This window comes from Anoplophora glabripennis, unplaced genomic scaffold (assembly GCF_000390285.2).
Source record: "Anoplophora glabripennis isolate ALB-LARVAE unplaced genomic scaffold, Agla_2.0 scaffold82, whole genome shotgun sequence".
Classification (NCBI taxonomy): Eukaryota; Metazoa; Arthropoda; class Insecta; order Coleoptera; family Cerambycidae; genus Anoplophora; species Anoplophora glabripennis.
Genome location: NW_019416227.1, coordinates 500,448 through 525,027, shown reverse-complemented (window position 1 = coordinate 525,027; position 24,580 = coordinate 500,448). Strand labels below are relative to the sequence as shown.

General features: G+C 35.1%; 1 protein-coding gene across 2 annotated transcripts; it reads right to left on the bottom strand.

Moving 5' to 3' along the window:
- Positions 1–733: 733 nt before the first annotated feature.
- Positions 734–23,825, bottom strand: LOC108903474 (myosin-6). 2 transcript variants are annotated; one of them, XM_018705672.1, is made up of 6 exons: positions 23,677–23,825; positions 8,030–8,191; positions 5,855–7,954; positions 4,523–4,728; positions 4,085–4,308; positions 734–1,198 (listed from the first exon to the last, which is right to left on the bottom strand). In XM_018705672.1, exons 1-5 carry the CDS (start codon positions 23,699–23,701, stop codon positions 4,087–4,089), a joined length of 2,715 nt encoding a protein of 904 aa, XP_018561188.1. In that variant the 5' UTR covers positions 23,702–23,825; the 3' UTR covers positions 734–1,198; positions 4,085–4,086. The 2 variants fall into 2 exon arrangements, with proteins under 2 accessions (XP_018561188.1, XP_018561189.1); XM_018705673.2 differs by lacking the exon at positions 23,677–23,825 and adding an exon at positions 23,409–23,585.
- Positions 23,826–24,580: the final 755 nt, after the last annotated feature.

Here is a 24,580-nt window from a genome sequence, read left to right as displayed (position 1 = left end):
ACTCGTACATTTGTGGAATTGTTCTTCGATCACTGGGGCGTCGGTTAACGGATTTGCTGCGTTTTTTAGATCTGTCGCAGGGCTAGGGCTGACTAGTGGTTTTGGGGGGTCAACGACAGTCTTTTGGTTCCTTTCGTTTACAGCTTTGGTGGTTTCCAGGTGTCTGTCCTTTTTCCTGGTAAATATCCTGGCTATTCTGTTCCCGAAACCCCTTAAGGGAGCTGAAATAAGGATAGGAATTAATGTAATCGTCGGTATATGGAAGTAGTGGGCGAAATTTTATTATCGAAACGGTTTTATTCGTTTTAATGTGCTGCGAAGAAATTTTTTATGGGTTTAAACTTAATTTGTACGTTAAAAAGTATACCTACGTTTGGAAAATGTTAATTCCTGTAAATTAAAATGTCCGATATTGGCACTATGCCGCGTTTATGTTGCTGATGGACGGACGTTGTTAACTAGAATACCGTAGATCAAAGATATCCAAAATTTAATTAAATATTTCACAATCGTCGTTACGTCATACGTGCTTATGTAATGACCTTAATTTCCGTGTAAACAAAATAAATGCATTATTATCTTTTTGTTTGGGACAAACACAATATGACGAGGTTCGATGAAATTTGGAAATCGTATTATCGCTGCTGTAATATCTTCCATAGTTTTTACCCGCAACAATCGTTACTTCTGTATTTTTTATATTTCCGCAGTGTGTCGTAATAAACGAGAAAAACTATGTAACACTACTTTTTATTTCCACATATTAGAGGTAATATAACAGAAATACAATAAAATATATACTTGGTATTAAAATATAAAATACATATTACAAAAATGTACAAACAATATTATGCGAATTTAGATAACAGTTTCCAATAGCAAAATAGCTGTTCTATTTTATACATATAAAAATATAAACATCGCAGGCTACAGCTACGGGTAAAACAATAAATATACAGTATTTTTTTTTTTGTAATTTAAATATAAAGCGACCTGCGTGAATCTTTCTACAAGTCTCGTTTTTTCCTCTTCGGATCCATTAGGCACTCTGTATGCAGCTATAGTGAAGGCACACATATTAAAATGAGTATTAAATTAAATATCCTGGACATATACAATTGACGGTAATAGTAATACTTGTTTCCATTTTTTTTTTCTCACTAATCTAAGTTAAGCGTGTTCGTGATTTCGTTGTAACCTAAAAAACAGAGAAAATCGTTCTAGAAATAGATCATTCATTCCTGGAATTTATAATAATTAGTGGTAATACATAAAAATACATTATTATCAAAAGAAGACTTTTTTTATACACAACAATCAAGTTGGCTATTAATTAATGTGTCGTCATTCTTTTTTGTTTTTTAATAAATAAAAAGAAGTGGATGACTTGATTTAACCATTTAACCTATCTTAATGCGAATTTGAATGTTTTAAAAAACAATTGCAACAGCCTACTATATTTTTGCTACAGGACTATTTAACAAACCTCCTTGTACATTGTTATTGTTGTGCTATTTTTAGTGATTTTGTATCAATGATGTTCAAATTAAATTAATTGACTACTCGCGTGCGACCCAGCTCAGATTTATTAATAGTTATGATTGGGCTTCCTATTTTATTTTTATTACCTTTCCCAGAAAACCCCCACTAACCAAATAGACTACTTAATTTTGTCCGCAACCATAACAATTCATATATTTTCTTTGTAATGTGATACATAAATATGTAAAGCTATATTTAGACGTTCCTCAACACCTCTATTATTCATACATTCGGTTTCCGACAAAATTTAAATCTAAAGGCAGGTGCACACCGAGGGGCGATCCGCTAAGGAAAAAACGTACGAAGATTGCAAAATTTCTGAAATCTCTTGTAATGTATCTGCAGATTTCAATATCGATTAAAAAAAAAATTACAAATTTCATATAAATATGTAATCAAGATTACAATATCTTTCAACCGATTACAAAACATTTCAGGAGATTTCAGAGTTATTTTAGTAGATTTCAATGATTATTTAAGATTTCAATAGGATTATTTGAAATTAAAAGAAGATTTCAAAATTTCTTAATAATATTTCAAGGAATACGGGAAGATTACAATAAGTTTTGAATGTCCATTTGAACAAAAATAATTGAATTAACTTCAACTGTCATTCATTTCATTCATTAACAGTAGTGCTTTGATTAAGAATTTCCAGTATCATTTTTACGCAAAAATTGTAACATTCTGATTAAGTTTTTGTTCGAATGAACGTTAAAAACTTTTTGTCATGACAAAAATGATAACGCCATTTTGAAAGTAGGTAAGTATATATTTTTATTGAAAGATAAAAATATAATAATCCAATAAACTAATAAAAATAAAAAAAATAGAAGTAACATAAAATAAACATTTTCCCAAAAAATAAATAATAAGAAATATTTTAAGCTTTTATTAACACTTGTATTTAATACTTTACCTGTATACAGTGTATTTAAAAAAGACGCGGCAATATTTAAGGGGGTGATTGCCCAGATCATTTTATAAAAAAAAGTTCCTATAAACATACGTCCGCAAACGCTTCGTTACCGATCTACAGAATGTTGAAATTTCATTAAAAAAACAGTAAAAATTAAATTTCTCCAAAACCTCTTGATATTATAATGAAATTTTAGGCCTGTCAATAGCTATGGCAGACGCGTACTTTGCAATACAAAACGATTTTTTAGTCTTACCAGTGACTAGCTATTTTTAATGAAAAAAATAGGACCCCGCTGGTTTTTCTAAAAATATAATTTTTTAATTCCTTGTTCAATTATGAAGAAGAAAGCTTTCCTCAGATTATACGCACCGTACGTCACACCGTTATTGAGTAAAAAAATAAAAAACATTTTATTGCGCACCTAAACCCAATGTTGTTTTAATTGAGAAATTTAAATTATTGAACAAAGAAATTCAAATTATCAAATTTGATTGATTTTTGAAATGTGGTACATACTGTTGTTTGTAGTAGGTATAAGGGGCTGCGTTTTAGAGAAGTTTAATTTTTACTGTTTTTTAATGAAATTTCACATTCTGTAGATCGGTAACGAAGCGTTTGCGGACCTATGTTTATAGGACTTTTTTTATAAACTCCCTTAAATATTGCCGCGTCTTTTTTAAACACACTGTGTACAAGTAAAGTATTAAATGCAAGTAATAATAAAAGCTTAATATATTTTTTATTTATTAGTTTTTGGGAAAATACTTACCTACTTTCAAAATAGCATTATCATTTTTGTCATGACAAAATGTTTTTAACGTTCATTCGAACAAAAAACTTAATCAGAATGTTATAATTTTTGCCCAAAAAATGCCTGATACTGGAAATTCTTAATCAAAGTACTACTGTTAATGAATGAAATGAATGACATTTGAAGTTAATTCAATTATTTTTGTTCAAATGGACATTCAAAACTTATTGTAATCTTCCCGTATTCCTTGAAACCATATTAAGAAATTTTGAAATCTTCTTTTAATTGCTAATAATCCTATTGAAATCTTAAATAATCATTGAAATCTACTAAAATAACTCTGAAATCTCCTGAAATGTTTTATAATCGGTTGAAAGATATTGTAATCTTGATTATTTATATGAAATTTGTAATATTTTTTGAATTGATATTGAAATCAGCAGATACATTACAAGAGATTTCAGAAATTTTGTAATCTTCGTCTGTTTTTTCCTTGGCGGATTGCCCTTCGGAACACACCAGTCGTACCATATAGGTTTCTGTGGCATTTTTTGGAAAATGAGGGAGGGGGGGGGCGTTGTACAACGGCTACATCGACGAAATTCATTAGCTGATTACATAGATTACAGCGAGGATTACAGATAAGATTACGTAGATTATAGATAGATTACATAGATTACAGATAAGATTACGTAGATTACATAAAGATTCCAGGGCAAACGTACGAAGATTACATCAGCGGATCACCCCTCGGTGCACACCTTTCAAAAGCATGTGGTATATTAAAAATAAGATAAATTTATGGTTTTTACAATAAAAAAATCAAACGGGTTCTAAATCTAAGCTTCCAAGTTAAATGATATACTTACATTTATTTATGTGAAATCAAGCTTTTGCCAAAAAGATTAGAAGCTACGTTGGCGGCCTCGTCCAGGCCTGCATGTGCCCTTTTGTTCGCCTCGTCCAGGTCGTCGATCGCCCCTTCTCTTTTGTTATCTGAGAAGTGGGACACGTCCTGCAGCTTATTATCGACTGCCTGTCCCGTCTGCCTTAATCGATTGTCGACATTGTGACCGAACTGTTGCAAATTGCTCTGAAATGGAAAATAGTACACTTTTTCACATGTTTAAATACAAAAGTAAAAAATAAATGTATGCATTTGAAAAAGACACTTTTAAAACATTTATATAAACTGAGATATAGTGGTCTAAAATGAGATCCGTGAGGAACTCCTCGAATGATAATCAAAGGAAAACACTATTTTTGAAAAATAATGCAAAATTTAGATTTTTATTAAAAAATCCAACCTGTACGTTTTGTTTCTCTTGGTTAGCGGCGTCGTGGATATTTCTCGCGGTGTTTCCTAGGGCACTCTGGGCGCTGGACGCTCCTTGCTGCAAGTTGTGTCCAGCGGCCCTCAGCTTATTGTCCATCGCGATCTCTGCATTATGAAAGCCGGTGTTGACATTTTGAGCCTTCTGGTTTATGGCCCCACCTGTTTGCCTCAGTTTGTCTAAAAAAAAATACATTAAAATGCAGTGTGCAACAAATACCAAAATTTATGTGATGTCATTTTAAATTTACATGAAGGATCTTAAAGGCATTCTAGATAATCGCTACAAAAATGTTAAATTAATTAAATAAAAGAAATACATATTCCAGTTCCAAAAAGTAGTAAGCAGTAAGTTGTATTTGTGATCAAACCTATTTTTTAATCTGATAAAAAAACTTCAGGAAAATTGCATTTCGCATAGTGCTATATTAGACCAGGCAAGTTAGACAATAAATCAGAAAATTTTTTCTGATGAACCGATCGAGTTGCGGTTTTCGGCATTGTCTTTGGAAAAATATCAGGAAAAAAGTCCATCTATTACACTTTGGGGCTGGATCGAAACAGCATTGCGGGTGCATAAACTGCATCTTGGAGTGCATCAATTTTTTCGAATTTTCTAAAATTGGTAAAAATTTACTAAAAGTTGTAGAAATTTGTGTGCACGGGTTTTCAGGGTTGGAGATTCCAAATGCCCGATAGCCGCATGTGTTTGAAACAGGACAAACAGGAATTTACTATGAACACATCGAATCTGGTGCAGTGATTGTCATGGATAGTGGGCCTTACCATAGTCAATGAATAGAAAAAGTGTTAACATCTGCATAGAGACATGGAAAAATCATGAAAAGATTAAATGGAAGACATATTGCTTGTTGCACGGATGTACATGTCTAGAATGAGTCGCTGCCTACCATTTAATAAAAGATTATGAATTATAAATTTGCTTTATATCAGGTATTATATAGGGCGTCCTACAAAGATCTGATGTCATTCGGAGAAAAATGAATGGCCTCCAAATGATCTGTAAGAACCAGATACCAGAAAAATTTTTTGACCCCGCATTCAAACGCAACATTTGGGCTCTACTGATCGTTTTCAAATTAACTTTGAAATTAAAGATCACGGCATATTGTTATCTTGATATCCTACGTTTATCTGTAATTTTTTTGATAGAACTCAAAAGTTCATGATTTTTTGGGGCACCCTGTATATAGGGTGGCCCATTTGATACCTGACTTTAGATGGGCCACCCTGTGGATATAGGTATACAATTACATATTTATTTATATTAAAATAATTGACTTACCTTCAAATGCGCTTTCGAAACTGCCGACTCCCTGCGCCAGCTGCCTCTTCCTAGCCTCGGCAGCTTCTGTGGTTTCGTGCAGCTTGTTGTCGATACCTCTAACTGCGCTTATGGCGACATTCTGGGCACCAGCGGCGGTTTCGTGGAATTTATTATCCACGTTTCTGGCTACATTCTGTGCTCCTACAGCGGCGTTATGGGCGAGATTCTGCGCCCCTTGGGCGAGTTCCCTTCTTTTAGCTTCAGCTGCTTCCGCTGTGTCGTGAAATTTGGTGTCGATAGTTCTGGCTGCGCCAATGGCGATGTTCTGGGTGCCCGCAGCTGCATTATGAGCGACATTTTGCGCCCCTTGGGCGAGTTCCCTTCGTTTAGCTTCAGCTGCTTCCGCTGTATCGTGAAGCTTGGTGTCGATAGTTCTGGCCGTGTTTTGGGCGGTGTTCTGGACGCCGGCTGCTGCGTTGTATGCGAAGTTTTGGGCCCCCTGTGCGAGTTCCCTTCTCTTAGCTTCAGCTGCTTCGGCTGTGTCGTGAAGTTTAGTGTCGATACCTCTTGCTGCGCTTACGGCGATATTCTGTGCGCCAGCAGCGGTATCTTGGAGTTTGTTATCAACGTTTCTGGCGACATTTTGAGCACCTGTAACCACATTATGGGCGAGATTCTGGGTGCCTTGCGCGAGTTCCCTTCTTTTAGCTTCAGCTGCATCAGCTGTGTCGTGAAGCTTGCTCTCGACACCTCTAGCTACGTTCTGTGCACCCACAGCTGTGTTGTGGGTCAAATTCTGTGCACCCTGGGTCAGTTCCATTCTCTTTGCTTCCGCAGCTTCAGCCGTGTCGTGAAGCTTGCTGTCGACACCTCTAGCTACGTTCTGTGCGCCCACAGTGGCGTTGTGGGCCAAATTCTGTCCACCCTGGGCAAGTTCCCTTCTCTTTGCTTCCGCAGCTTCAGCTGTGTCGTGAAACTTGCTGTCGACACCTCTAACTACATTTTGTGCGCCTGCAGCTGCGTTGTGGGCCAAATTCTGCGCACCCTGGGCAAGTTCCCTCCTCTTTGCTTCCGCAGCTTCAGCTGTGTCGTGAAGCTTGCTGTCGATACCTTTCGCTACGTTCTGTGCGCCCACAGCTGCGTTATGGGCCAAGTTCTGTGCACCTTGAGCAAGCTCCCTCCTTCTTGCTTCTGCAGCTTCAGCTGTTTCGTGTACTTTATTATCAATGTTCCTGGCAACGTTGTGTGCTCCCTCAGCTAGGGCTCTCCTTCTAGCTTCGGCAGCTTCAGCCGTTTCGTGAAGTTTGTTGTCGATATTTCTGGCGGCGCTTTGCGCGAGATTTTGCGCGCCCTGGGCCAATTCCCTTCTCTTGGCTTCAGCGGCTTCGGCAGCTTCGTGTACTTTGCTGTCGATGTTTCTGGCGACGTTGTGTGCCCCTTCAGCTAGTGCCTTTCTTCTAGCCTCAGCAGCTTCTGCTGTCTCGTGGACTTTACTGTCAATGCCCTTGGCTACGTTTAGCGCCGTTTCAGCTAATTCTCTCTTCTTGGCTTCGGTAGCTTCAGCAGCCTCGCGAGCTTTTTTAGCCGCGGCATCTTCAGTTTCTCTTATTTTATTATCGATATTCTTGACAAAGTTCTGAGTTCCTTGGGCCAGTTCCTGCCTCTTAGTCTCGGCAGCTTCGGCCGCTTCTCTAGCCTTCTTCTGTACCGCGTCTTCGGTCTCTTTTATCTTGTTGTCGACGTTTCGAGCTGTGTTCTGGACGCCCTCAGCCAAGGCCTTCCGTTTAGCTTCGGCCGCTTCGACTGTTTCCCTTACTCTTTGCGCGACAGCTTCTTCTGTCTCTCTGAACTTCTGGCTGGTGTCTTTGACTGTGTTGTCGACATTTCTACCGATGTTAACTAGGCCCTGTTCTAGTTCTTTCTTCTTGTTGTCTGCGGCTTGCGCAGTGCTCGCTAGAGATTCGTCAGTTTCGCGTATCTTGTTGTCTATGGCTCGGCCTATGTTGAGCAGGCTCTCCTGCAAGGTGTTTTCGGCAGCTTGGCCGGTTTCCTTTACCTGCCGTCCTGCTTTGTTTAGGTCTTCGTTTAAGGCGTTTTTGGCGTTTCTCGCGTCGTCAGCTGCAAATATAATTGGTGTGTTAGCAACAAAAGAGACTTTATTAAAGCAAGGAGTTGTATCAAGCAAGGACTTACCCACATTCTGAGCGACTTGCTCGGCAGCGTCTGCCGCTTTGTCGATTTGTTCATCGACTACGTTCTCGACGTTTTCTCCGGTTTCTTCGGCTTCCTTCGCGACGTCCTTCTTTTTCCTGGTGAAGAACTCGCTCACTCTGGTGCCGAAATTCCGCAGAGATGCTGCAAAAGATAACCGGTGTTAAAAACATCGGGAAAAGAGAGTTCTTAAATGGGTTCAGTAATGCACACTTAGCTCAAATCTGTTACTTTTTTTTGCTAAGCGTTCTCATGCACGTCCAACCAAGCGGGAAGGTATCGAACTCGGAAGCGATATTCATTTTACAGTCATTTAATGTTTGTTAATTACCGGTATTGCCCGTAATATGTACTGTATCGACGTAAAAGTATCATATCCTTGATTACTAAACAATTTTGTAGCGTAAAACTTGCTGCGTATCTTGTTGATATCAAAATCTAGATTTGATCAATTGGATTCGAGTCTGGAAAGATAGCAGGCGGGGATTGATTTCGCCTTCTAGACGTGTGGCTTTCTTAAATGCTCGGATGTTAGGATTGAATTAGTTGTTAGGTAACAAGGTCGTGAGTTTCTGGGAACGTGAAAGAACTAAAATGTGCCAACAAACTTTATATACAACGTGCCATAGGCACATGAAGTTTATTAGTTTTCTGATTAGTTACATACAAAATTACTATTACACTGTTATTAATAAATTTAATGCTCTTTGTGCCAAACATACTTTTACTCACCCCCTCAAACGTACTTTAACGGTTAAAATTTTAGTTCTTTCGTTTAAATTCACTCACGTTGTAGGGGGAAACGATTCGGGGATGTTATAAATCTTTGATCTGAAAATTTAACATAAGATCGTGAGGGGAATATTCCACAAAAGGAAATCAGAAACTTACCCTGTTAGAGAAAGGTTATATATCACTTTCTCTTACTCATTTATTATGCGTATTCGGTCGGGGAAACTTCCGCCATCAAAACAAAAATGACGAATGACTTTTTCGAAATAAGGAAGTTGTTTATATTCTAGAGATTCGTAGATGTAAGCGATAATAGCTTTGCTTCTTTTGCATTATAAGAGTTTCCAACCGTCAGGAACAGTTGCATTTGATTCGAGACAAAAGGCCAATCAAGTTGTCGAAAATACCTCGTTTTTTGCCAACATTTTTCCTAATTTTTACATGTCTTTGTTTACTGAACTAAATTTTGCTACGTAAAAATCTAGTTTGATAGCACTATATTGAGTCGGAGGGGACTATTTTGAATCAAATTAATCAGTTTCGACAAAAAACTTTTTGTTATTCTTATTTTTAAAAAGTCTTGTTTACTTGCGAACGCACCTCGTAAAACAGCTATATAGGCCAGGAAAATAAGCCAAAGTCATAAAAATAGGGGAAGATTGTTTACAGGGTGGTTAATTGTATAATTTTTACGTAAATTCGCGTTTTTCGCTTATCACTTTTTTCCGTTCATTTACACGAGAAAACAGTAAAGTACTTTTGTTTCGTCTTCAAAAGACCTACAAAACTAACCCTCGAACGTCAAAAAATATTGATTGAATCAAAAGTTATAAACAGAAGAAGTTTATTTATGACTTTTGAATTAAACATTTATAAAGTGCGTTATTATTACCAGGACGTTTTGGCATCGCATCCTCTCATCCCTTATCACTGTCTAATAACTCACACGAAATCTGGAATCGGTAAGTTGAATAATTTACAAGTTATGACCTTATAAACAAATTAACTAATTTCTGGAAGATCCCAAGGATCTTCCACAATCGCACAGATTTTTTTTCAAGGTAGATTTCATAATAATACATTGAAATCTATATTTTTTTTTAATTTCAAATTTGCAACCTGGATTTTTTTTTTGTTTTAACCTTAGTTGCAAAATGAAATATACGACGCACACGCGTGATATAGTTATATATTATTACATATTCGGAAAGCTTATGAAAAGAGCTTTAAGGTAAAAAAAAATCATCAAGAATCGTTGAAAAGCAACGGAGTTACAAACTGTCAAAGTTGATGGCTGATTGTTAAACAAATTAGGTTGGTAGCGGCAAAAAAAAATACTGTCATAACCGGCAACCCGAGTACTTTCCCAGGTAAAAATATTTTATTTGTGGAAGTATGTTAAGTGCATAAGAAATTTTGTCAAAAGTCAGTGGGTCGCTTGATTTTCGGCGAGTCGTGGCGCGGCGGAAGGGTGGGGGGAGCGAACGACAGCGAATCCGAAGAAAATGACTATAATATTCATAGTCCTGCCGTTAAATAAGCGAAATTCGCTTGAAAATAATATATTTGACAGTCTGTAACTCCGTTGTTTTTCAACGAATCTTGACGATTTTTTTTAACTTAAGCTCTTTTAATAAGCTTTCCGAATATGTAGATTTCAATGTATTATTATGGAATTTACCATGAAAAAAATCAGTGCGATTGTGGAAGATGCTCTGGATCGTCCAGACTAATAATTAGTTAATATGTTTATAAGGCCATAACTTGTAAACTATTCAACTTACCGATTCCAGATTTCGTGTGAGTTATTAGACAGTGATTACAAATGAGAGGATGCGATGCCAAAACGTTCTGGTAATATAAATGTTTAATTCAAAAGTCATAAATAAACTTCTTCTGTTTATAACTTTTGATCTAATCAATATTTTTTGACGCTCGAGGGCTAGTTTTGTAGGTCTTTTGAAGACAAAAAAAAGTACTATACTGTTTTCTCGTGGAAATGAACGGAACAAAGTTATAAGCGAAAAACATGAATTTACGTAAAAATTATACAATTAACCACCCTGTAAACAATCTTTCCCCCATTTTTATGAATGTGGAAACTAATTTGTTATTGTATATAATATTTAGCATCTATAGTGATAAATTCATCTCGCCGAAACAAAAAGTCGCGTCCAACTCTATATTTCCTGGACTAGTATACAGGGTGGTCCGAATTTTATGCAGGAAACTTCGAGGGCGGATAGATCTTTTTAAAATAGTAGGTGTTTGCCTTATAAACATAGGTCTGGAACGGCCAAGTTTTAGAGATACAGGGTGTTGAAGTTGTTAAAATATATAAATTTTTTGTTTATATCTCCGGAATCCATCGACCGCTTTCAATAAAATTTAGTACAGATAATGTATGATAGTAGGCCTTATATTCCCTAAAATATGAGCTCTAAAGATTCAACCAGTGGTGTACAACTGGACAGGGTCACCCCCTTTTTTATAAAAAAAAACCTACGCTTCTGTATTTTTTACAAGCTATTGCAACGAATTTATATTCTAATGCACAAAATACGTAAAAAAGGTAACTTGAATTTTTTCCCTAAAGTTCACCGTTCTCAAGTTATTCATACCAATACAATTCCCTTGTGGCAGACACTTCTAACCATAATATTACAAGAATATTTATGTTTGTGCTTAAAAGTAAGTGCAATTTGTAAGCACAATCACTTTCACCTTTTTGGATTAAAATAATATTGGGAAAATCACGACAAAGGAATGAAAGGCACAGAAATGAAATTTTGAAAGCATTTCGGTCGATAAATAAATCGGTCGATAGCCGCACGGTTTAAGGCGTCAGTACTTAAATCGATGTGTCGAACTGCCCGGGTTTCGAATCCCGCGGCCGGTGACCGTAGATTATCTATACTTGTACGGAGGATTCCTCTGTGCAGGTATGGTAGGGTGGAAGAATGTTGGCTTGGGTCAATGTGAGAGATTGACACCGGTTGGCATTTGACCACCCCCCTAATTAATGAGGTTTTCCATGTTTCCGTCATTCCTGCACTGAATGGTGGTTAGGGCCTACCAACATAAGTCGTTCCTGGGCGCAAATGCGGCCTGCGTAATAATAATATGCCGCCTCCTCTCCCGCACAAGTCTCCGACTTCTGGGCTAATTCTCGTAATTAGAATGAGGAGTAGAGATATTATTATTTATTATATTATTATATTGCACGACGTTCCTCGACTAAGTAGGTTCACGAAGAACGTCTCGGCAACTTGGGGTGAGTAAATCGAAAATTTGAAGTTCTACGTAATGATGGCAGAAATCCGTACCATTTACAACCTGTACAAAATTTACTTCCGGGAGATGCAGAGAGACGCTTGAATTTTTATCAGTGGTTGTTTGAATGATTACTAGAAATACTTTGGACCGATTAGGCTACGTTCACAAGGCGAATGGTAGTGAATTTTCACAATCTTGATATTTGGTCACAAGAAAATCTTCATGAAATTCGGAGTAATTTCTAAACTTTCTAGAAAACCATCTATTTAAATTATTAGAGGATGTTCCATTAAGTATACGACAAAATAGCTGGATGCAAATGGATGGTGCTCCTGCGCATTTTAGGAGAATAATACAACAATGGCTTAATGAAAATTATGTGAGATGATGGATAGGTAGAAGACCAAATGCCAATGTCAACAATAATGGTGCCTTGGCCAGCCAGATCGCCAGATCTAAACTCCCTGGACTTCTACGTTTGGGTGACCTACCTGAAAAGTTTACTCTACACCAATAGATACTAGACCACAACTACTGCAGCGAATAGAAGACAAGTGTAATGAATTAAAAGATAACCACCACATGGTATTAGCTTCAATTAGTTCCATTAATAGAAGATGTCAGAAATGTATCGATGTGGGTGGTTTGAATTTTAAACAATTGCTGTAAATACGCAACATTAATTTTGTTTTTTGTTTAGTTGTGGCTTGGGAAATGTATTTTTATTATTAAAGGTAAATGTATTTTTATTATTATTTTGATTTAAATTGTTCTTATTTGTAAAGATAATGCCTCCAGGGAAAACTAAAACACACCAGGAACACTACCTCACAAGTGATGTGGAAAGAATTTTGTTGATGTGCTTACAAATTGCACTTACTTTTAAGCATAAACATAAATATTTTTGTAATATTATGATTTGAAGTGTCTGCCACAAGGGGATTGTATTTGTGTGAATAACTTGAAAATGGTGAACATTAAAGAAAACATTTAAGTCATCTTTTCTACGTATTTAATGCATTAGAATATAAATCCGTTACAATAACTAGTAAAAAATACAGTGGCGTAGGTTTTTTTTTTTATAAAAAGGGGGGCGACTCCTGTCCAGTTGTGCACCACAGGTTAAACCTTTAGAGCTCATATTTTAGGGAATGCAAGGCCTACTATCGTACATTATTTGTACCAAATTTTATTGAGATCGGTTAATAGATTCCGGATATAAAAAAAATTATTTTTTTATAACAACTTCAACGCTCTGTATCTCTAAAACGAGGCAGTTCCAGACCTATGTTTATAAGGCAAACACCTACTATTTTAAATCCTATTATTTTAAAGAGATCTATCTGTCCTCGAAGTTTCCTGCATAAAATTCGAACCACCCTGTATATGATTTCTAGATTACAAATAGTCGTTCTTTCATTTAGGAACCGACGCAGAGTTCTTCAAAAAGTATAATGTTGTTTTATTCGAAATTAACTCGGTGAATATTGTTTTTAATATACATTTGGAACTGTAACTTGGCTATGGCTAATATATGTACATACTACGCAGTATAATAGAACGCCTACCAGTGAATTGCATGTTTATGAAAACACAGGACTTTTGTTTACAGAAAACTAGAAACTGTAAGTTAGCTTTGGCATTTCTGTATTTTCGTAAATCAAAATCTAACACGACCTTCGTAACAATGTACGGATATCACCTCGTTAAAATGAAACGTTATTTCATAAATGCAACAATTTCATATTTGTATTAAAAAATTGGACCTTAGACTGCATTTAGGGTATTTTCCATGACACCTTTTAATGCCTGAACAAGTATTTATTTATGCTCGTCCATACAATTAAAGTAAATGTGTAGGTATTGATCTGTTGCGGTGGTAAACAGTAAACGTTTATAAATAAAACTGACGTTATGATGTGTTGACTTAATGCTAAGAAAATAACATTAGATTCTACGTGCGTATAAATAATCGGCCGTCTAAACTATTAGCTAATTAATATTGAAACGGACAGGAAATTTAACAACGATAGGAATGCCGCATGTTCAGACGAACGGGTTTTAATTATTTCCTATGGAACCGTATCCGCTGGATACCTACCACAAAAGAACTACGTTACCGTCGAATAATTTCGAATGGAAAAAAATATATTAACACGGATTGCATGCGATCAGAGCAAAGAACTCACCGTTTTATTTGTTACTGTACAAATCGTAGAACATATTTTCTCAATTATCCACCATTACTCCAGTCGAATTAGTTAGAACGCGAAACAATTATCACAGGGCAATAAAATTTTACGAAAGATCACACCCAAAAACCAGACCTCACTTGCCCGAAGGTTTTTGGTGCGTGGAATCCGAATCTGGCATCAGCATGGCTCCTATGCGTCACGTTTCCTAACCTAAAAGTGCAAAAAACACTTTTTTTACTGCCCACGAAAATCTAGATGACCTATCGGAATATTAGTTGTTTTATGTTGTAGGCAATTAAATTACATACAATTTATTACATACCCAAATTTTTTCCTTAAAAAGCTCTCTTTTTTCTAATAAACTTTTGTTGGAGATTTTTTCTGTATTACAAAACCGTTTAAAAGTTATAAGCAATATATCGTCCTAAAAAGTCTCAAAAGAAATATGTACCACCTAAAAATCACATTAGCTGTGGAAGGATCCAGTAGTCGTTGGAAAATAATTGAATGTTCGTTGTTTAAAGTGCATAAATGTCACAAAATACTTGTCATTACTCAATACGAACGTGAAACGTGTAACTTTTGTGCTTACAAAATGTTTTTTTCATACAGAAAAAGTTGATATGTTGCTAATTTACGGCGAGCCACAAAAAAATTCAAGAAGAGCTGTAGAGTTTTATCGAGAAAGATATCCAGAGCGCCTCATTCCTGATCATAGAACCTTTACAAGATTGGAGGCGACCTTGAGACGAAACGAAGATGCATTTTCTGTTTGGAAAAATCAAATAATTGACTGAAGTGTAAGAAACAATGTCAATACAGCTATACTGTTACAGTATTTCGAACAAAACCCACGAAATTCTACACGGCAGGCTAGCCGGGAATTGAATTTGGACAAATCAGCCGTTCAACGAATTTTAAAGACCAATGGGTATCATGACTACAAAATCCACAATTTGGAGTATTTGCCTGAGCGTCACATTAAAAAACAGACTTCCCCGTCATAAAGTGCAATAAAATTTCAAGTTTTCAGATTCTAATTCGACTGGAGTCCATTAATTACTTGAATTTACGCCATATTTCATGTGCCCTTTGTTCTACGTCATTACCATTTGACTGTGGGCACTGGGCATGCACATATCGATTGCCTGCAATAGTCCGTAAACTGAATCCTCTGCTGACCTATTTTTAGCGATTTTCAGAAAAGTTTCTGCACGTAACTCGTTCGAAAACGCGGATGACCTCATAGCTCTCGCGTCCACGTTTCCAAGGATTTCCTCTTCCAGCTGTCGGATAGAAAAGGACGGCGCGAGTCGACGGCTGGAAGCGAGAACCTTGGGCGCACGCCTAATTAAAAAAAATTCATGACATAATCTGTTAGAAATGTAATAATGACCGCTGTAGTATATAAATGTCAAATTACCAGGTACAGGAGTTACAAGGTAATGGTTTGTTTATCATAGCAGGCGTTTTAGAACATACAGGTTTTCAAGACTGTCGCAGTAGTTTAACGCAGAGAAGTTATAAGTAATTTCGGGCAGAAATGTTCAGAAAAACATTTAATTCAACAGTACGTTGTTGGGGTTAAGTTTGGTAGAGGCTTCTCATTTAAGTGATCTGTGTCATAGATCACTTCTACCCTCTAACGGCTAAACGAAGCTACTTAGTTTAATTAAATCAGCATATTTTGGACACTGGGGACAGTTTGTAGCTTCATAATATTGGGACTGGGTATTAAAATTAAACCATTTTGTTTTCCTTCTTTTTTTTTCTGTTTGGAAAATCGGCACAAACATTATCCAGACGACCTTCTAATCATAGTTGTCCATGGTTGGGTTCAACCACCTTTCTTATGTAACCGAGTCTGGCGAATGTCTGTAAAACGCAAATAATCCCGTCGTGTTCACAAAAAAAAAATGGGAGCATCGCGCATGAGTGCCCATTAGTCCAACGTTCTTTAATGAGTTCGAGATCATGAGATAATGTCTTCATTTGTCTGAAAATCTTGACAGAGTAGGCTTAAGCCCTTGCAAATTTCGAAGATACAAAACAATAGGTATTCGATATGTGAAGGCAAATTAGAGCCAAAAAAAAAACGACGGTACAGTCTTATTGTAGACGTGAAACAGCATTTAAGTAGTGTGTGATTGTAGCTGAGATACAATGAGATCTTCCCATAGTTTTATAACAATATTCCGTCGTTGTTTTACAATTCGTAAAGCATGTATTTATGTGCAAATTATGCAGCCTTGCTTTCACACATTTAAAACCAAATCCAAGCTGACAACAGTGACTCAATTGCATGCTAAAATCTCATGGAGCCGTTTCAAAATCAGAACAGTTAAAATTTTATCTCGAAAAAATAAAAACACGTTTCCCAAGAGCGTCATTTATTTTTAGAATACACACATACGAACTTTACATTCCTAATAAATAACGTGGCGGTGATGTTTATTTATAAAGTATATTATTTTTATGTCTTGGTAGCGTTCTTGTGGGGCTAAGAGGATTTAACATAAAAGATTAGACTTATAGAAAGTATCCGGTACGATTTTTCCAAGTTTCGAACCGAAAAGACGTGAAAATTACCTTTTTAGGAAACTACAGTTTGTTGAATATTAAATATTCTTCAAATGAACTCACTCTAACGTTTAATGCTCGACGTAGCATTTAAACCAACCGTTATTACAATAATAATGCGTAGTAAAAGCACACATCTATAAAAAATCATTGATTTGAGAGTTATTTAAGTAAACATTGTAGTTACTGTTTAACTGTAAAACAAATAAAAGAAAAAAATTAAAAAAGCTTAAATATTACATAATTGTATAATAATTAAGTGTAACAGTTCTTTCATTTATGACAAACTTGTGTCATGCGAGCCAACTAGGAATACAGGGCATTAAATGTATCGATCTGTTTTGTTCAGATCTAGGTTACCTATTCCCGTTTTCCTCATACCATTTGTTTGTGAATGAATATTCAAATAAGTCTCTACACCCATCCGTCATCGTTTGTACCATCAATTTCTTGTATCAACGTTATTTCTAGCACGTTTTTTTCAACATTGAAAGCATATCTATACATCATAGGTCGAATTTTTAAAAATGATTTAAAGTTCGAACAAACAACTTAATAATTCCTTATCATTTACATACACAAACAAGATTGCCGCATAACCTAACGATTATAATTACCAAATTATACATATTTATTCGACAAACATGTAACCGAGACGATATCATAAAAGATTTACGTGTGCAGCTATATTTAAATATCAGTTTTGATGTTTTTCGTGTTTATAAGTTGAAAAAATCACGCCGATTCGAGTGTACTGGAAAATAAATCGAAAATCGGCGAGAATTTGGGGCAAGAATAAATAGAAAACGATTCTGGCCTTCTGAGTGATCATTAGGTTGACTCACTGGCCAATTAAAATTGCGCAATAGCCGTGAATCACTACAGAATAATAGTTTCAATTTGTTAAATAAATTATCCAATTTATGCGTTATTCTGCCGGTTATATTTTTTTAAAGGATATAGTAAAGGGTACTTGTTCTTTGTGTTTCGATTTTCAAAAATATTACAAATATAAACTCAAAATGTGTCTAAAATAGTTAAATGTCACTCTGTAACTTGTTAGTCGACTAGTAGCGAACAGTAAGAAATTGCGATGTTTTATTCAAATTCGGTTCGTTCTAAAAATGGCGAGTAATACATTTTTTTGTGATCAATATGTAGATAGTATTTACGTGAGCAACCTTAGAAAGAACCTCTGTGGAAAGAACCAAACGACAACTACTTTGTCGCGTATCTTTGTTAGTCTTTTGTATCTAATTCCGGTTCTATTGTGGTTACATCCATGACAATCCAAGAAAATTCAAAAATATATAGTTGGAACTGTTTCTATGCTATTTCAAGGAAAACACACAACGAATTTGTCATACTAAACATATGACTGTTTAAAAATAAAGTGTATCTAAAGGCTGTTATTTTTATTTCATTCTAGAGTTTACTGCATTATTTAGAATAATACCGATAGAAAATAGATGAAAACCCTCGGTGAAAAAGCGGTAATGTATTCGCAATCGTGTATTTTGTTGTTTCGTTATAAAAAATAATAATCTTTGTTTTAATTTTGGAAAAAGTTTTACATATTTTGATACATACATTAACAAAGCTTTGACTGTGTGTTGCATATAACTAAGATAATATTGACAGCTTTCTTTGATTGAACACACCACTCTTGGTATTTCGCCAAAAATTCAACCGCAACCACCATATTCGCCTGATTTAGCACCGAATGCCTTCTGGTTATTTCCTAAACTCAAAAGACCACTCCGTGGTCACCGTTTCGACACGATCGAGGAATTAAATGCCGAATTTTTTGGACAACGGGCTATGTAGTTATGGCAAAAAATCACTTTTTGGTGCCTAAAAATTCACTTATTTGAAGTAATAAGTAGTAATATATTTGCTAGGATTCTCATAGAACGTCATCCTTGAACGACAAACGAGATAAAAACATTTGCTAGGGTAAAAATTGTACTATATATCTACCGTAATAAAATATTTTTTATTATTATGACTGCAATCGTAACCTTTCTAGAGCTTATTAAAAAAAACAGACAGTTTCTTTTTCTTAAGGTTAATCAATTTACCAAGCTCTAACTAAATTGATTGCATTTATTTCCTCAACACCCTGTAGTATAAGTTAGTGCAACTTTTTAATATTTATAATTTATAATAGTACAGTTATTGAAGCTTTTCACCTCCGAAATCTTTGAAACTGAACCGATCGACTTGAAATTTGGCAGATAGTTAGAGAAATAGTCAATGAACATTAGTGACATCACCGATTGACGCTTCCACCCTGTTGGGGGTTTACACCCCTTCTCGGGGTGGAATTTTTTTTTTTTCAAAAATAACGCTGGAAATAAAGAATCAAATTTTGAGCAAAAAATATTCGAAGATTTTTTCGAATATCAATAGTTTTTTTAGTTATTCACGATTGAAAACATGAAATTCTGAGTGAAAAAAAAAACACTTTTTCAAAAGTATTTTTCGCGAATAACTCAAAAACTACGCATTTTATTTTAAAAAGTGTAATTAACAAAAATGTAGCTTATGAATAAACAAAGAAAATCGTTTTTTAAAAAGTGTTGTACGTCCTATACAAAGCGAAATATGGTTATAGCCCAGTCATTATAGACATGAGAGCCTGTTTCGGGAAAAAAATACTATTAGAAGTTTCTCTGCGGAATATTGTTCGGAAACCTGTTATAAATAAAATATNTCTACCGTAATAAAATATTTTTTATTATTATGACTGCAATCGTAACCTTTCTAGAGCTTATTAAAAAAAACAGACAGTTTCTTTTTCTTAAGGTTAATCAATTTACCAAGCTCTAACTAAATTGATTGCATTTATTTCCTCAACACCCTGTAGTATAAGATAAGTTAGTGCAATTTTTTAATATTTATAATTTGTTATTGAAGCTTTTCACCTCCGATCGACTTGAAATTTGGCAGATAGAGAAAAGGTCAATGAACATTAGTGACAGCGCCGATTGACGCTTCCACCCTGTTGGGGGTTGACACCCCTTCTCGGGGGTGGAAATTTTTTTTCAAAAATAACGCTGGAAATCGATAGAGAATCAAATTTTGAGTAAAAAATAGTCGAAGATTTTTTCGAGATAATAGTTTTTTAGTTATTGAAAACTTGGAATTCTGAGTGAAAAAAAAGACACTTTTTCAAAGTATTTTTTGCGAATAACTCAAAAACCGCATTTTATTTTAAAAAGTGTAATTAATAAAAATGTGGCTTATGAATAAACAAAGAATATCGTTTTTTAAAAAGTGTTGTATGTCCTATATAAAGCGAAATATGATTAGTGGAAGGGGACTTGTTTTGGGGGGAATACTTCAATCGATGTATTCAACATAAAATAACGGAAAAAGGATTAATTTTACGTGTATAACGCTCCAGGAGTTTTTTGTAGTACTCAAAAAGACCTTTAAAATGAGCACTTATAAAAGTTAATTAGAGCAAAATTGAAAGAGTTATCGTCAAAAGCAGATGGGTTGTTCATATTTTTTAAGGAAAATTGAGCAGTAAACGCTGTACCATTTCCATCAGAATTAAAATTAATCGTAGACCCTTTACAATTAGTTTTGTTTTAGTGTTTTTCATACGATCCTGAAGTTAGACCGGTTTAGAACGAGTATTTTTTGAACAATGTACGGTAAAAGTTGAAATCGTATTTTTCATTATTAAAAAAAAATTGCCTTATTTATATAATAACTCTGAAACTATGGAAGATACGTAAAAAATGATATACAACAGAAATGTAGTTTTTTTTCAAGAAATATTTTGTTTTTTCTTATTCCTATAGAATAGAAAATAAAGGAGGTATCGACGCTTGAAGTATCCCTTCGATCCTTTCCCTTTAAAAAATTTGAAGGACTTAAAAGGTTTTATATGCAAACGATCTTACAGTTCTTGAAATTATCTTTAAAATGCTTTTTTGTAAGATTCTATAGCTTCAAAATTAACCGAGTTATGGTAAAAAAACCAATGACATTTTTTCGAAGCAAAATTTTTATTTTAAATAATTGCACCCTTAAAGCATTCCAAGCTTTTAAAAAGTAATTTTTTATCATTTTTGTCAATACAGGAGTGGTTTTTAGGGGTTGAAAGGGAAAAATTATTTTATTAGCTATAACGTAACTTTTATTTTAAATAATTGCACAATTTAATCATTCCAAATCTTTAAAATGTAATTTATCATCATTTTTGCATAGGGGTAGTTTTTAAGGGTTAAATAAAGGGTCGAAAAGATCAAATATATAATATTAATAAAACATGTTCGAGATCATGGAACATTATTTAATTTTCGTGCTTGAACAAGATTTTTATCAATAAAATGCTTAAAACTTAATTTTTTTCGCCTAGGGGTAGTTTTTACCCCCAAAAAACAAAAAGCGTCAATCGGGCTTATGTCTCTTTTGAACTTGAGCCTTAAGATGAGCCTTATTCTAAATTCTCATGCAGTTTCAAAGAATTCGGAGGTTACAGCTGATTTTCAGCTTCAATGACTGCACTATAACGGGAAAATGAAATAATGACTAAAAACGGAAATATTACTTTTATTTAAGCAAAATAAAAACGTATTTTGGTTGTATCACCGGTTTCATGTCAAAATANATTAGCAATTGAAAAAAGCGGACAATTTCGACCATTTTTGAGCTCTTGCGCATAAACAAATTATCGGAATTTAATCGGACTTGTCTTATTTTACAGATTTATTTAATACCTACCTTTTTTGTATAAACCTTTTTTCTCTATGAATAACAGTTTTTTTACGCCAATCGAAAAACTACTTTTTCATAATTTTGACCATTGTTTTAACAAAGTTTCCCAACTAGTCTCGAGTTGATTTTTTGATATTTTGTTTATAACACGTTTCTGAACAATATTCAGCAGAGAAACTTCTAATAGTATTTTTTCCCGAAAAAAAGCTATAATGCCTATTAGTGGAAGGGGACTTGTTTTGGGGGGAATACTCGAATCGATGTATCCAACGTCAAATAACGGAAAAAGGATTCATTTTACATGTATAACGCTTCGGGACTTTTTTGTAGTACTCAAAAAAAACTTCAAAATGAGCACTTATAAAAGTTAATTATAGCAAAATTGAAGGAGTTACCGTCAAAAACAGATAGGTTGCTCATATTTTTTAAGGAAAAATGAGCAGTAAAAGCTGTACCATTTCCATAATTAAAATTAGTCGTAGACCCTTTACAATTAGTTTTGTTTTAGTGTTTTTCATACAATCCTGAAGTTAGACCGGTTTAGAATGCGTATTATTTGAATAATGTACGGTAAAAGTTGAAAACGTATTTTTCATTATTCAAAAAAAATTTCCTTATTTATATAATAACTCTGAAACTATGAAAGATACGTAAAAATGATATATAACAAAAATGTAGCTTTTTTTCAACAAATATTTTGCTATTTCTTATTCCTATAGAATAGAAAATAAAGGAGGTATCGCCGCCTGAAGTATCAATTTTAGTGAAAAAACGACCTGTCTCGAGCCCTTCGATTCGATCGATGTTTTATATGCAAACGATCTTACAGCTCTTGAAATTATCTTTAAAATGCATTTTTGTAGAATACTATAGCTTAAAAATTAACCGAATTATGGTAAAAAAACCAATCACATTTTTTCGGAGCAAAATTTTTATTTTAAATAATTGCACCGTTAAAGCATTCCAAGCTTTCAAAAAGTAATTTTTTATCATTTTTGTCAATACAGGGGTGGTTTTTAGGGGTTGAAAGGGAAAAATTCTTTTATTACCTATAAGGTAACTTTTATTTTAAATATTTGCACAATTTAATCATTCCAAATGTTTAAAATGTAAGTTTTTATCATTATTTTTTGCATAGGGGTAGTTTTTAAGGGTTAAATAAAGGGTCGAACAAATCAAATATGTCATAAAACATGTTCGAGAACATGGAACATTATTTAATCTTTGTGCTTGAACAAAATTTTTATCAATACAATGCTTAAGCAAACTTAATTTTTTCAATTTTTTTCAGTTAGGGGTTGTTTGTATCCCTAAAAAACAAAAAGCGTTAATCGGGCTTATGTCACTTTTGAACTTGAGCCTTATTCTAAATTTTCATGCAAATCCATGCAGTTTTAAAGAATTCGGAGGTTACAGCTGATTTTCAGCTTCAATGACTGTACTATAACGGGAAAATGAAATCATGACTAAAAACGGAAGTATTACTTTTATTTAAGCAAAATAAAAACGTATTTTGGTTGTATCACCGGTTTCATGTCAAAATAAAACTTGTTTTAAATTAAAGATTCTTTTTTATAACGAAACATTTTCTTACTCTTCCTTTTGTGTTTAAACATTCACATTCGCTACAAATCGGCAACAAAATGCGCCAATGCGAATACAAGTATTCGAAACATCCGCGAAAGATGTATGCATTTAAAAAAATAATGCGGTGGAATTTTTAATCCGATTTTAAAGCTTTACCGCGGCGTTACTTGTTGAAAAAGACGAAATTGGGGCCCGTAAAACTTTCCGACAGTGCGTCAAGATCCCGACGCGGCCTAATCTAAATTTAACCTACGTACCAAACATTTTCGGGGACTCAGCAGGGACCACCGTAGCTCGCGTATATTTTCCGGGACTGTCGAGGGGTTCTTCGCGATTACACCACACCACCGTCGTATCGATCAAAGCTCATAGGGTGCCGCTGCGTCTGACCTAACACCCTCCAGTCGCTACGTAATACTAAACTACATACTTCTTAGCTTGGGAATCGATATGTCGCGGTCGCGCATTAGCCACGGCCTCTACGTTCCCCCACAAGTCCAAGCGAGCTGCGAAGTTGCGACCTACCTGTGAAAGAACTCCAGAAAGACATCGTCGTGGCCTGTCGCAGTCCACTAGGAGATGGAGGCACGGAAAAAGGTTCACTTTTGCGATTCGGGATTCGATTGTCGATTTGGTCGCGGCCGCTTCACAAGGATGACTAGATCGGATCGGTGTATTAGCGGCTCGAGCGTCGCTTCTTGCGTGGGCCGGAGTTCCGAGTCCATCGCGGTGGCTACGCCTGTGTCGTTTGTCGCGTTTCTTGCACAGGCCTTGACACCTTGACTTGACATTGCATGTTGTTGTTTGGGTGTGTTGTCACCATACCGGCGGGCTGGTGGTGCTGTCCCGTCGCCGTTTATTACCCACACGCGTGTTGGATAAAGTAATAAAATTTCCAATGAAAATTAATATGTTTAATGGTTCGGTAAAGGTAGGAGCTTTGTGTTTTGCAACCGCAAATGAGGGAATAGATATTTGTATATAATTTTATAGCCGTCATCCGTAGTTTAATAGAAAATTTATTATAGATATATGCCGCTTATACCCCAGGTCCAAAATAATAGGCGGTGACTCATTCTCAACATGTAGAACGTTGTGACGGCTAAAGGGGGCCATACACTTCGTTTATCCTCGACGATTTTACCCGTCGAGTAAAACTGTATAAGTTTGAACGATGGACTGACAGTCCCTTGCACTACGAAATCGAATAACGTTTACTTTGAACGTTGAAAGGAAAACATTTATTAGCAGTGGCCAAAAAAAAAAAAAACAAAAAAGGGAAATGTCGATCAAAATAATGATTGTTACGAAGAGCTACTATTGGAACTGGAGACGGTCATAATTAGCTCCTAATGGACGAAGAAATGTATCTAAGACTCTGGTAACGCCATTATTTAAAAAATATGACACTATCCCCATCCAGCAAAGC

Bases quoted from the DNA above. Each gene is read 5' to 3' on its own strand.
- LOC108903474 (XM_018705672.1), bottom strand. From the start codon at position 23,701: ATGTCTTTCTGGAGTTCTTTCACAG. The intron at 8,192-23,676 runs GTAGGTCGCAAC...TATCTTTTGCAG, and splicing joins TTTCTGGAGTTCTTTCACAG to CATCTCTGCGGAATTTCGGC. The intron at 4,729-5,854 runs GTAAGTCAATTA...ATTTTTTTTTAG, and splicing joins TTTCGAAAGCGCATTTGAAG to ACAAACTGAGGCAAACAGGT.